Raw genomic sequence first — 13,462 nt, 5'->3', positions numbered from 1 at the left:
CATACAGCAAGTGTTAAAACAACACCGAGCGAGAGCAAGACATTATTGGGACCGGAGAATATCGAGACCCGAGACAAGATTAAGGTATTTGGAGATCAAGACCAAGATATTTCGGGGTCAAGATTGAGACAAGACTGAGACAGTATATTTCAGGAGTCTCACACTGAGCCACAATTGAGCTGCAGTGGGTGCAGGTTCACGCTGGTTAACCAATCAGGTGTCAGCTGAAACAAGCAACACCAGTCTGACAATTAACTGTCTTCACACATCTTACTGGGTATCCTGCTTATTAGTTGCAACAAAAGCCCTCTCTGGCAGTTTGTGATCCCTGATGAATGTCAGAGAAAAATACTGAACAAGACGCCTGAATCTTCCTTTCATCAGTTCTGCTTATCGACCATGGCAGTTTTCTCTTTCGAGTGGTCTTGAATAGAAATCCAGAGTCCCCCGGACTGAGACCAAGACAAGACCCTTAAAAGTGGTCTGGAGACCGCTCTTGAGACCAAGGACAATCTCGACTACTACAACACTACATACAGCAACACGTTATATTGAGCAATAAAGCTCTGAAAACTAGTTTTGTCATAAGAAACCAGAAGGTGTAATTCAATGTAGGACGACCAATGTTCACAATACACACATCAGGTCTGACTAGTGGCGTTCAATTAATTTATTTAAATGTTAAAATTCAATCTCATATTTGGAATAAATAAGGGAATCATGAGTCAATTGTTCATGATGTATTCCTCATGAACAACAGACCGAATATTGATAACAATGACGTTACAGTCAATGCTTCGTGTTCTGCCACCCACCAGGCTTGGAACTGCCAGGCCTTCACATTAGAATTGAAATTAAAATTGTTTTATTACTTCCATACAGCGGCATCATAAGCAAGTTGAACAAAAACACCAGAATGCTCTGGAAAATAAATGGATGGGCCAGAGACTCACAGCTTTCACACCTAATGTTGAGCACTCCGGAATCCAGTCATGTTGAATGCTATTGAAGACAGTATCTGTATTTGCTTTGTGATGATGCACGAACGTTTCTGGTGCCACTTTGAGGCCAGCATTCAGAACACAGGCAGTGAGAGTGCACAGTCCACTGTGTCCACTATGGCCTGTTTACAAGGTCAGAGAAGACTGGTCTGTCCCAGCTGCACAGGGAAAGGGGCAGAGGATACTGTGGACGAGCAGTGCATCGCAGACATATGTAAACAGACAACCACTCACACACTGAAACATTATTTAAAGTCACCTTGTGTTTTGGATAGTGGAAGGAAAGTGAAGTGAACACAAATCAGGAATAAAGCTGGATTGGAAGCTTGCTACAGTGTTTCACTTTCGAAGTTTACCACCTTGAATATACTTTTTCTAAACCACATTATTTCAATATAAGATGAAGCATCTTTTGAACATGTGCGTTTGGCTGTGAAGAGAAGACCTCTGACCTTGCAGATGTGAACTGCGGTACGGTCCAGAATGAGCAAAGCGGGAGACCTGAAGAATGTCTGAAGATGTAGCTATAATGAAGAACATTTCTGCTTTGTTCTGACAGAATCACCAGGGAAACACAGACACAAAGCCAGAAGTGATGGTACACGAAAAGGCAACGTGAGACAGGAGATCTGAGAGGTTGCCCATTATCTCCAAGCCGGTCGGTTGCTTTAGACACACACTGGCACTAACTCGCTGCATGCACCAGCGCACGAGGGGAACATACTTTCACATGAAACCGTCCTCTCAAAAATCTGCCCGGATCTCATGAATATAATTGACCTTTTTCCTCTGTAACGCTGAGGGAGCATAAAAGGGCTGGAGAAATCAAATAGAGGCAAACCAAGTTAATTTACAACAAAACATTATTGGCTGCCGACTGCAGATATGGAAAAGGACAATCTAATCAATAACCTGAAAGAATGACAATGGCCTCTCAAATCAATGCCTGCACCTTATTTTCACATTGTGTAAAGACAAAGCGTCCAGCGCGACTGTTTTTGTTGTTGTGTTTGTGCCTTTATACCCACCTGTGTGTGTGTGTGTGTGTGAGGTAAATGAACCCTGCTCCTGTGAAAGTGTGTGTACCTGCCGGTTGCTGTGGTGGTACAGTTGCCAGGGCTAATCATTATTTAGTTGTTGCCAGGGCTGGAAAGGTCAGCAGTCTGAAATGTCAGGCTGTGTTCAACAGGAGCCAGATGCAGCCATGCGCTGCTCAAGTGTCCAATTAAAGAGGGGCGAGTGAGGTTTGAGTGGGTCTGTGTGTGGGAGCCAGTGGGCATGTGTGTGTGAAATGAGAAAATCGAGGGGGATCCGTTTCTTTCATACGTCCGGAGACGTGTGTTTTGAGTGAGCGAAGCGTTAGGTGTGAGTGAAATGTGCCGTCGAGTTTGTCAAAAAAAGGTGATGAACATCATCAAGGACGAGCAGCGACAAAGAGACGGAGCCAAGCTCCTTCTCATAGCCTTCTTTCTTGTGCATTACAGAGCCACTTGAGCCTATTAGTTTGTTCACACCCGGTGATTCTTCCTGCTGTCAGCGCAGCAAGAGAGAAAGGGCGAGTGCGGGAGGCTAGAAACAAGACAACCGCAAAAAATAACAGGGCATACCTGAAGCTGCAGAGGTTGTAGCAGAGGACAGGAAATACAGTGAGAGGCAGGTAAAGACGGAGAAGAAGTGGTGGACGGATGAAGCACATTCCAGCCTCGCTGAGTCCGAAACAAGCACATTCACTTCACACAGCTATTACCATCAAGCTAGAAGTTAGCTATGAATGATAAAAAAGACAAAACACTACTGTACGCATAGAAAACTTCAATAAAAATAGTCCATTGGAATCATTTTTAACCCAATAGCCAATTCCGCAGAGCTTTGAATCACACGCAAGGTCAAATTTCACAATTGTCCACAGTGCGTCCTTTGTATATCTCAGCTCCTTTGAATTGCGAAAACATTTCTGTCTGAGAATTGAAATGTTATATTAATGTGAGCGTCAATGCACGTTTGAATGAGAATTGCAGCCAATCATCATCTTCTATTTTTAAGTTTAAAATTTAAAAAAAAAAGTTTAATTTAATAATAATTCACAGAGTTTGATTTCATTGTAATATTTATAAAATCAAATGTTGGAGTGTTGTGTAAAATCATCATCTGTTCAAACAAGCTTGACTTTGATTCCAGAGTAACTTCGCTGGGAGCCCTTCAAACGCCCTTCAAACCAATTATTGAAAGCTTTCACGCAGTAATCTGATTAATTTCACCATCCAAGCGTTATTCCTTTTCTGAGTGGCAGGAAAACAATCCCATGACCACTAGATTAAAACAAAGATGGTACAGTCACTTGGAAGCCATTCATACAGTGGACAAAGCTAGTAGCAACCACATCCACCAGAGAAGGTTCAGGTCTCTCTCACACGCGCCTGCCATCCTCACTGATCCCTCTTGTCAGGTTGTGAAGACCAGAGGCAGGTCCCTTCCATGAGAACAGCTGCAACATAGCCCAGCTAAATGAAGCGACTCTGCGGGAGCACCACATACGTATTATCCTAATCAAAGCGTAGTAAGATCATCTAGACACTTTAGACATCTGCGTCCGTGTTGTCCTGCTGACCGTCTCCATCTGTTTCTCCTCCTCTGTTCTTCAAGTTTCACCTCTCTCTGAGTTCATCCTTCTCTCATGCAGCTGCTTTTTCAAACCCACTGCTGCAACATCGCCGCTATCACTGATACCTTTGAGCACCAGCTGTTCAGATGTTCATTTCCAGCATCCATGACACCAAAAGTCTCACAAAACATATATCACCATTTGATCTTGGTAGAGAACAGAGAGATGAAGGTGTGAATGTAATGAGAGCGGAGGCCATGTGGAGCGCAGTCGGAGAGAAAAGCTGACACCCAGCGGGGACTCACCAGTGTTGGTGATGGTTAACAGGTCAAGTCGGCGTTGTTGCTGAAAGAAATGGAGAAGAAGGACACTTATTACATGAACAACATAAGGAGCAATAGGAGCAATCCTTTTGGAACGGAATAGTTCAAAAATTCTTTTCATCATTTCCCCGACATTGTGTCTCGAACCGTTGCGTTTCTTTGCATAATTATTAGAATGAGACCAGACAAACTTACAAAACAGCGTCATGATTCCCTCAACAATAAAGTAAATCATTAATATTTAGATAGACGTATGGAATACTGTAGCTGAACTAAAGCTTGGTACATACGATCAATACAAAGAAATAAAGACATTAAGTCTAAAGGCCAGTATGAAATAAACAAATACTGTAGCACTGTCACTTTCATCACATGAATATAAATAAAAAAAGTAAAATAGGTAGGTTACAAGTGTGTCATGTTCAATTGAAATTTTAACGTTTCATTTTTTTGGATCTGGATCTGCTGTTAACATACTGGTGTTATTCTCCTGATTATTTCATAAACATTCTTTTTGGAGAAATGCATAAACCTGATCACAGACACATGCAGTTCTACTGTTGAGCTGTAAAAGAAGAAACTCAACAGCTCGAACCCTTTTAATACAAAGGCTGAACAATAAAAACATGGGGGTAAATGTGATCATAGAACGTTACACTTTATAGTTAAGAACATAAAAATTCAGAATGCAAACTATCGCTGGTTGTAAAAAAGGGGCAACATCGTTTTTTTTTTTTTAATTAATGTGTTTTCATGCTAGCTTCTCACGATCAAACAAATCCACCAAACAACCTGGAAAGCGTTTCTTGTAAATATTAAAATCATAATAATGGCAGAGCAGTCCTTGAAATGATGATCAACATGCTTTCTTCTATTGGAATCAGATGTAATTCACCTTAGAAACGTTTTTAGAAGGACCCCAAAATAAAATTATTAAAAAACTAATGCACATGCCTCAATGAAATTACAAATCCTTTTTAGTGCGTTTTGTTATCTGTCCTTCTCCACTATGATGTAAATATGACCAAAGTGTCTTGACAAAATTCTATACTAATAACAAACCAAAGCCAAACTACTGTATATATACCTAGATACATTTATACATATATACTTTGAATGCCATTGTTGGTATTTCAAAGATACCACTCTAGGTTGTAATAAGTTATATAGAAAAACAGACAGAACAGAAAAAAAACGTTGAGATATACTGTGGAGAGGCAGTGGTAAAATGGAAGTGGTATTAGAATCCCTAACTTGTGAATAAAGGGTGGTTAAAAAGGTATAAATTCATAATTTTCTAGGTTCTGTCATAAATGAACTTGAAACCAAAAACGTCCCTGTTTATATTCATTAGACAGAAGACTGTGACCTCCCTTGATGTCATGCGACATGAAAAGCAGCATGTGTGAGCTGGGTGGGCAGCCGTGTAAGCAGCAGAGGTCACTGTGACAACATGAGCCACGGAACATGAAGAGAGCAAGCCAAGGTACCAAGACGGACGTGGACACACACACACACACACACAGACCCCATCCCCACCACCAGTGCCCCCCGTGGAGCCCGCTGACTCCGTGAAGTGAGTCAGATATGGCGCCTCAGCAGAAATCAATAACAATAGAAAACATTTACACCAGCAGTTCTGCACTGTGCTGCTGCTGAGAGAACCAAGCCTTTGTCTGGACTGTACATACATCACAATTGGCCATGAAGTGTCCACGTCTTCCATATTTTTAGGCACAGTTTTTCACATCTTCCCGACTTCTCTGCTGTTGTACAGTCGCTGTTGTATCGTCAGTGAAGAGAGACCAAGAAGGACATGACGACAACCAGCTTCACACGCCTGCGGTGTAGATCTATTGTTTGGATTGAGCTGTGGGTGTGGAGCGACCACGCGTCAGCTCTACTCCACTTTCATTATTTTTTATACATACTTAAACTAGACCAACATGTGAAATGTGTTTCACTTCTTTAAAAAAAAATTTAAGTGCATGAATGATAGGTCGCAGTAAGAACACCAGTGAGTATAATAGGCTTAATAATTACCCACCACTAATATAACATTTGCCTTAATATACTTTAAACTAAAAAACAAGTACACAATGAGTATTTTCGTCAGCAGTCGGAGACTGAGCCAAAAAATGCAGTGAAAACCGTGCCCATTTTGTGTGACAAGCATTTTTATAATCTTAGTCTTTATATAAGTATCATTACATAATTATTACATAATAAATGTGAGATCACAATCTGAGACATCACAGTCCATTTCTGAAAGCGCTCAACAATTAGCTGGACCAGGTGTCACCCTCTGCTGGCACCGCCGTTCTTTACAAGCCCAAAGACTCACTGTTTAGTTCGTCTTCTATTTTTGACATATTTGCACAAATGTGCCTATTTAGACACAGCATCTACAATCTGGAGCAATGGAGTGTGAGGGCTTCATTCAGTGCTTAGTCAGAGATAAAGAATCTGCAGCAGAGAATTACACCACCGCGCCCCTCTTCTCTCCTCCTGCTGCTTTTGTTGGCCGTTAGCACGGATAAGGTGCTTAGATTTCCTCCGAAAGCGAAGGATGGAGTGAGGGAAGAGAGCAAGAGAGCCAGAGAGAAGGGGGTGCTTGCTATGACATAGAGAATTACATTAGTGAAAGCATTTCAGAGCAGAAAATAGGATTGAATTAATCTTTATCAAACACAGCCAAGAGCTGGGAGATCACAGTGCAGTGGGAGCTGCCGGCCGCTGCCCTCTCCCTGCCGCCAACTTCAAGTGGCAAGACGATAAATGACCAAATGGACAGATTTTGCTGCTGACTGGCGTCCAAAACATGCTGAAGTTTGACAATATATAAACAATATGTCCCTTTTTACAGTACATTCAGGATATTACAAACTCAAGATCACAACATGTCATCCGTTTGTCATGGCTAATAAATGTGAGGTCACCGGGGCAGCAGCCCAAACAAAGAGACCCAGGGGTGGCCTCACCCTGGAGACCATACACATCACTGACCGTGATACACTCATTTGCATGCGCAACTAAACAATCAAAATCAAATGTTGGAGTGTTGTGTGAATAAACAGCAAACAGAATGTGGGGACATGAGAACAAACAAACCAGTTCACGGTTTTCGGGTCAGAAATCAAGGAGACATCGGGACTAAAGGTGATGGACGCACCAGCTGCTGCAGTGGTCCTGCCAGTGGAGACAGACAGAGTAAACACAGCTCAGACAGGAGGCTCAAAGATCCAAAAATAGGCCAGAGATTGAGGTAAAACTTGTTTTTTCTGAGAAAGAACTGTGAGCAGAGGAAACATGGTTCCTGTGTAGACACAAACTCGTTGTTCTGAACAACTATGATGCCTAAATTGATATATGAAGCAACAAAAACTACAATTTTTGCTTGAATTTTACACACATACACAATGTATTCATAGTGGAGTAGTAGTAGTATGATGATGGACATAAAAATGATGTAAATCTTCACAAACTAAACCTTATTGACCCAGTGTCTACTGAATTGTGAACAAAGAAAGGTGGTCACATGATTAATATCGCCCAGTCAAAAATTGTTAAACGCGTCAAATGCGAAACAGGGCAGATTAAAATGAAATAAAATGAAATACCAAAAAAATAAAGGACGTCCAAGTTTGACTGACCTTTCCGTGTTTGCAAAACTTTCTTGATATGAGTTGCCAGGTCTTCACTCTACAATAATATTTGAAGATTTGAATTAGATTTAATAATTAATCGTCTAATAAGCGTCGGACAACCTTGTAAAATAAATCCAAAATATTCTAATCAGCCTAAATACAGTCATTAGCAGAACCAATCAGAAGCGGAGCAGATCGCAGACTGTGAACCCATCTTCATTTGGGTGAGCAGCGGAGATGAAGATGGTTTAAAATAGAGTGTCAGCAGTGCAAAAACCATTAAAGTACTAAACCCCCCTACTTCATGACTAAATGAAATATTCATGCACTATCTTCCAAAAACCCATTTGCCAACTTTTCCTCCAAAATTTACTTTTCTTATTTGCTGATTGTTATCACAGAGAAAAGCGAGCGAGAGAGAAAGTACATGAAGAGGAAGAGGGAGGGAGGGTGGGGGGTGCAGGAGAGGGGAGGCGACTCAAATCCAGGCAATCATTTTGTAGCTCATTTCTATTTAATTTATAGTCAATATGGCTAAATTACACTGCAGCCACCATCCAACTGCTTGCACACATTTCATATTTACAAAAAAAAGAGGGGAATTAATGTGGATGTGAAAATGGAATATTTCCAATTTCACATGTCCTTCATTTACAGCAGATGTAACTGCACACTCGGAGAATTCTTTTTTCTACACTACATTATTACTGTATGTCATTACCTATTCCGTCTTTGCTGCAAACTTGGATTTTCAAATGTGCACATACTACAGGCTGTAAAAGTGAGAGCATAAAAGCACACTTCCAACTTATCACGTGTTCAACATAACATATAAGGTAAATCCATGTAGTTATAAGGGGCGTCCACGCAGGTCCGTCCACCATTTATCTGACCTACTGTGCTCGTGATTGTATAAGTTTTAAACACATCTGCAATGAAAAACACAGGAACACAGAAATGTATTTAAAAGTAATATATTCATTCTTATTACGTCATCCATGAAACTGTGTTATGACCACATTAAGATTACGGCAACTCAAGTCTTGTAGGTGATTTACATGGATGTTAAATGGTCAGGAGACTTTACGGATGGTATTGTATCCTATTGTTGCTGCATCTGAGTGCAAAATTATCAATGGTGATTGCTTCTATGGATTCAGTTTTCGGTATATGTATATTAAATGCATGCTATCCAAAAGCAATGTCTCACATTTTGAATGTCCTGTTCCTGTTCTATCAATATAATGAACAAAAGTAAAGTAACCTATTTCCTTTGCACATATTGATGACAACATTCTAAAAATCACCTTTGACCCAAACTCAATGGCACCATAAGAGAGTCACATCCATAGATCTTATAGATGACCAACAAATCATATGGATGAACTGAACTAAAATGATGAACTATGAACATGAACTATGCCTTCTGACCAGAGAGAGAAGAGATGGACAGAATTGATCTGAAAACATCTGAAAAATTGACACAGACAGCTTTCAAAGAGCGATAAAAAAGTGAATGAATGCTCCTGTGTCAAGAAGAAAACCAAATTGTCCCTTGTTCTGTGAGTCAATGGTGCAGGAGAGCAATGTACCTATTTTGAAGCAAACCGCAGGACACCGTTCTCAAATTAGCCTTAAGTAATGACAAGGGACACAATGTTTGTGTTTGTTGTGATTGAGTTGCTGCAACCTAAAAAGGCTTTTGAGTTCACTCAAGTGCAAAAATACAGTTGCACAACAAATATCTAAAATAACTTATGAAGCATAAATTGCGTATGAAATGAAAAAAAAAACAATAATCACAATTCAAATATACAAATATTTTAAACATTCGCTACACACATCTATGATCAGACGATCAGGTGGATGAGATCATTGTTGTTTGATGCTTCCTGGACACAAAGAGATGCACTCGCAAACACGCACACATTTCCATCAAAAAGAATGTGCAGGGTCAATGCAGGAATTACCGGCATAATGAGTCAACACACTGACTCACACGCTCTCCTTTGGTTCATCTCCTGTCTTCACAGACCAATCACTCTATTCAACTGTTAGTCATTGGACCCCCATGGAAGCAGGGGTGAGGTAAGGGTGAGCTCATGCTTAGAGCTTTAAAAGCCTTCTTTGGGCGTGGCCCGCCAGAGCTTCTGAGATCACCAGCATCATGATGTCAGCAGGATCCGTGGTGGGCTTCCACCACTGATAAAAGCAAATTATAGACATTTTTGTACAGCATGTGGGCAAACAAGAGGCTATTTTTTCGGTGTCAAAATGCAGTACATACGCCTTTTCCATGACAACGAACAGCGGCACATGCGGAGAAGAAAACCTCTACGGGCGAGCAGAGATGTCTCTGCTTGCATGACAATGTCTGTGGATATCTGTTGTGACTCTGAGAAGAGAAGAGATGGCAGCGGAGGAGATGGAGAGCAGGGCTTTGTTGCGTGACCAGGAGGCCCTGGTTAAAAATACAACAAATCAAATAAAAGATTTATTCTTTCTGAAAGTGGCAAGCAGCTTCCTCTCCAGCAGGGCCGGGGATGGGGGAGGACAGTGGCGGCCACCTGCGCGGGGCACACAGTCTTCCCTGCTGCTGCCGATATTGCTCTAAAACACTGTAGACTGCAGTGATCTGATAATGTTTCCCACGTCAGGCGCATACTGATGAGGCCAACGCGCCAATAGAGAATCACGCGCTCGCACGCATTTACAAGCAGCGGCTCTGACACACACGCGCGCACGCACTGCTCACCAAGATGTCGCCCTTCCTCAAAACTGATATAAACATGATTTCATTTCATCTTGATTTCATTAACTATTCATGAATAGCAATTAAAAGAGCAGCTCAGCTGGCTGTGAGAGCTCATTCTTCCGTCTTGGAGTGAGTGCCAGGCTGTCAAAACGCTTGCTTTTAGAATCGGGACCTCAGGGTCGAGGCTGTGTGACCACACTGCGACTGTTTCTGAATAGTCAGACTTAACAGCAGATTGCTGGTGCAGTCATCGTGATCATAAAGGTTCTGTAGAGTTGTTCTCTCACTGATAAGAAATGTCCCCTAGGGGCCTCACTTAATGCCAGGGCGGCCTTGGATTAGCCCTGACCATTCCCAGGAATGATAAGTGGCCAGACAATCTCTGGTTGGAGACATTGTACTAGTAAATGTAATAGCAGACAATGTATTTTAAGTATTGGGCAGACGTTATAATAAGAGGCCAGTTGTTCTGTTTGGCATGTGATGAAAACATTCTCACTTCCAAGGCATCGAATAGCACCCCCCCCTTGTGATGCTGCAAAACGTTACTTTGGGATGCAAGAGTAGATGGTAATAAACGCCATTCATATGCGTCTGTGGATGCAGTAGAGTGTTTCATTGTGATCCTGTATGCAAAACTCTGCAAGTGAATCTTGCTGAGCCGGGAGTTTTCTGTGACCTCACGGGGGATCAATGACAGAATCTTGGCAACACTTGAGACCAATCAATGACTTTGGGACACTGACGGCACGCCTGAGAACAAACACACAGCAGCCCTCAATTCTACGCACGCGACTCTTCATGAGCTGGACTCTCCCGGTCATCATTTCCCCATCGGCCAGTGATTGACCTCATCTGATGGAGAGCAGGTGTAGTGACCTAGCATCTGCCAGAGGAGCCCAATCGATGGCCTCCCAGCAGGGCGCACATTATGTGGACAAACCATGCGGCGCCATCCAAAAGACAGCTTCTGAATTCCTCCTGTATTTAATACCAGTGGTGGTAGCTTCTTCTTGCTGGGTTTGCAAACCCGCTGTGCTAACACTAAGAAGGGGAGTTGAAGTAGGTTACACGGAGATATAATGCAAATTAAAGCGAAGGACTAGATACCTTCCAGAATCACTGTGCTCAATTGGAGGAAAAGAAACAGCACTCATCAGTCTTCCTTTTCTTTACTGATCCATTCATAATGTAATAGTTCTAACTTGACTGAAATTGATTTCACCACAGACTTTCTCTTTGACTTGAAGCGGATTTCTAAGTGAAAGTGAGAGTTCCTGCGAGCAACACTGGATAATGAAAGTGCCTTCTAAATACCGTGGACATTAGTGTTGGATCCTACTGCCACCCCCACTTTCAACAGCTATGAGTGAAAAAGCAGATGTAATGATACTGTAGAAGCCACCATTTTGGGTTTTCTTTTCAAAGTGTTTACAAGTGCCAGTGGCGTTAATGACACTTTTTGGTTTCTCAACAAATGTTCCTTCTTGTCCACAAATCATAAAATGAAACACAAAGTTGAGCTCATTCACTCACTGGAATATTTATGCATGTAGAAGGTTCCTCAGGGCGCTTGTCAGCAGCAAATGTCACCTGGCTAACAGGTAAATAATAGTATAATTTTAAAAACTGTGAATGCCAAACATTGTTTTCTCGTTTCATTTATAGGCAGTGCAGAGTGTTTGCAAGCTGCTATCCAAATCTAGTTCCACATAAAAATCCAGTATCAGTGTAATGTTTGGGTGAAATCACTGTGATTTAGTTGTTGTTGTTATGGGACTTAAACCAACTGTGAGATGGAAAATAGAAGATCCTCTCATGTGGAACTTGTGAAGCCTTTCAGGGCTGTCAACAAACTTTTAAAGTCTTGTGACTGAATCTGAAGCTTGTACCTTCCACAAGAGTGAACATGAATATTGACCGGCTGGACTTGCTTCAGAACAAACCTATTGAAGTATCAAGAGACAAGACGAAAGGTTGAAAAGTTCACACATCTCTCCTTGGGGCCTAATTGGAGCTGAAGGTCAGCAGACGTGTAAGTTCCTATTGCTTTATTGCCTTTATGGATCCAACATGTTGGTGAATGCGTATATGTGCTGGCTACAAAACAATCCTCTGGCTGTCGGACTTTTCCATTTCAAGCTGTTGTTTCTCTTGCGCTCCTCATGGATCCCCCAAAACAAATTCAGATATCTGTTATCTTCAAGTAACCAGACAGTGGGAGACATATTAGAAAAGAAATGAAACAAAATGTTGTGTGACTAAAGCATTTTCTCCAGCACAACTTTTCCATTAAACTGAGTTCAATCAGGTATCGAAATGGAGTGCTGAATAGTTCTTTAAAGCTTAAGCAGGCTGGATTGTTGCTGGTAATTAAAACGGGACAATAATTAGCAGTTGAGAGAGAGAGACAGACAGACAGAGAGAGAGAGAGAGAGAGAGAGAGAAAGACAGAGACAGAGAGAGAGAGAGAAAGAGAGAAATGCCGCGGAAAAGTTTCAGCGAGGAAAACTGAACTTCATGTGAAAGTAAACTGAAGCGACACATAAAAATGAAACGGGAAGATGTGAGGGGCTTGTTGTGTCTTTCTACCGAGTCATATCAGCCCACACCCACTCCAGATGATGAAGCGCGGAGCAGATGGACACACTGTTTGATGCAGCTTTTAATCACAGCTCACAATGAGGCGGACTGTGCGTCCCGGGATGGTTGGAGGCGCCAAGTTTTCCCAAAAGTTGAATTGTCTGAATCTAATATTTACTACCACGTTGTACATCAACTCAAAAGTTAAATAAACTAGCACATTTTTTAAAAACAGAGCTACCAGGGGACACCCTGGAAAGTGCGTCCAAGTGCTGATGTCATGCAAATGTCAATTCAATGGGACATTTATTTGAATTTTGAGTATACCACACTGGACCGGCTGCTTGGTCCTAAGTGATGTCAGGAATTTTTATTTTTTTTTGCTTGATCAGACATTGCTCAAAATGAGGCAGACAGAAGAAAAGTCATTGAATGAACTATCAATACATAAAGGAAGCTCAGTGAACACCTGCAGTTGAGAAGCACTGAAAAGCTGTTGAAAGCTGTTGAGCCAATACACTTGAATATTACTTGCTACCTGTTTGAGCAGA

General features: G+C 41.6%; 1 protein-coding gene across 1 annotated transcript in view; it reads right to left on the bottom strand.

Moving 5' to 3' along the window:
- The window catches only part of agbl4 (AGBL carboxypeptidase 4), a 238,795-nt gene that overhangs the window by 89,270 nt on the left and 136,063 nt on the right, over positions 1–13,462 (bottom strand). The window contains exon 6 of the mRNA XM_053876093.1: positions 3,909–3,948. Coding sequence (XP_053732068.1) covers positions 3,909–3,948 — 40 coding nt within the window. The remainder of the gene's footprint in view (positions 1–3,908; positions 3,949–13,462) is intronic.

This window comes from Synchiropus splendidus, chromosome 1 (genome assembly GCF_027744825.2).
Source record: "Synchiropus splendidus isolate RoL2022-P1 chromosome 1, RoL_Sspl_1.0, whole genome shotgun sequence".
Classification (NCBI taxonomy): Eukaryota; Metazoa; Chordata; class Actinopteri; order Syngnathiformes; family Callionymidae; genus Synchiropus; species Synchiropus splendidus.
Note: the sequence above shows the minus strand (reverse complement) of the source record. Positions and strands in the feature narration are given on the sequence as shown.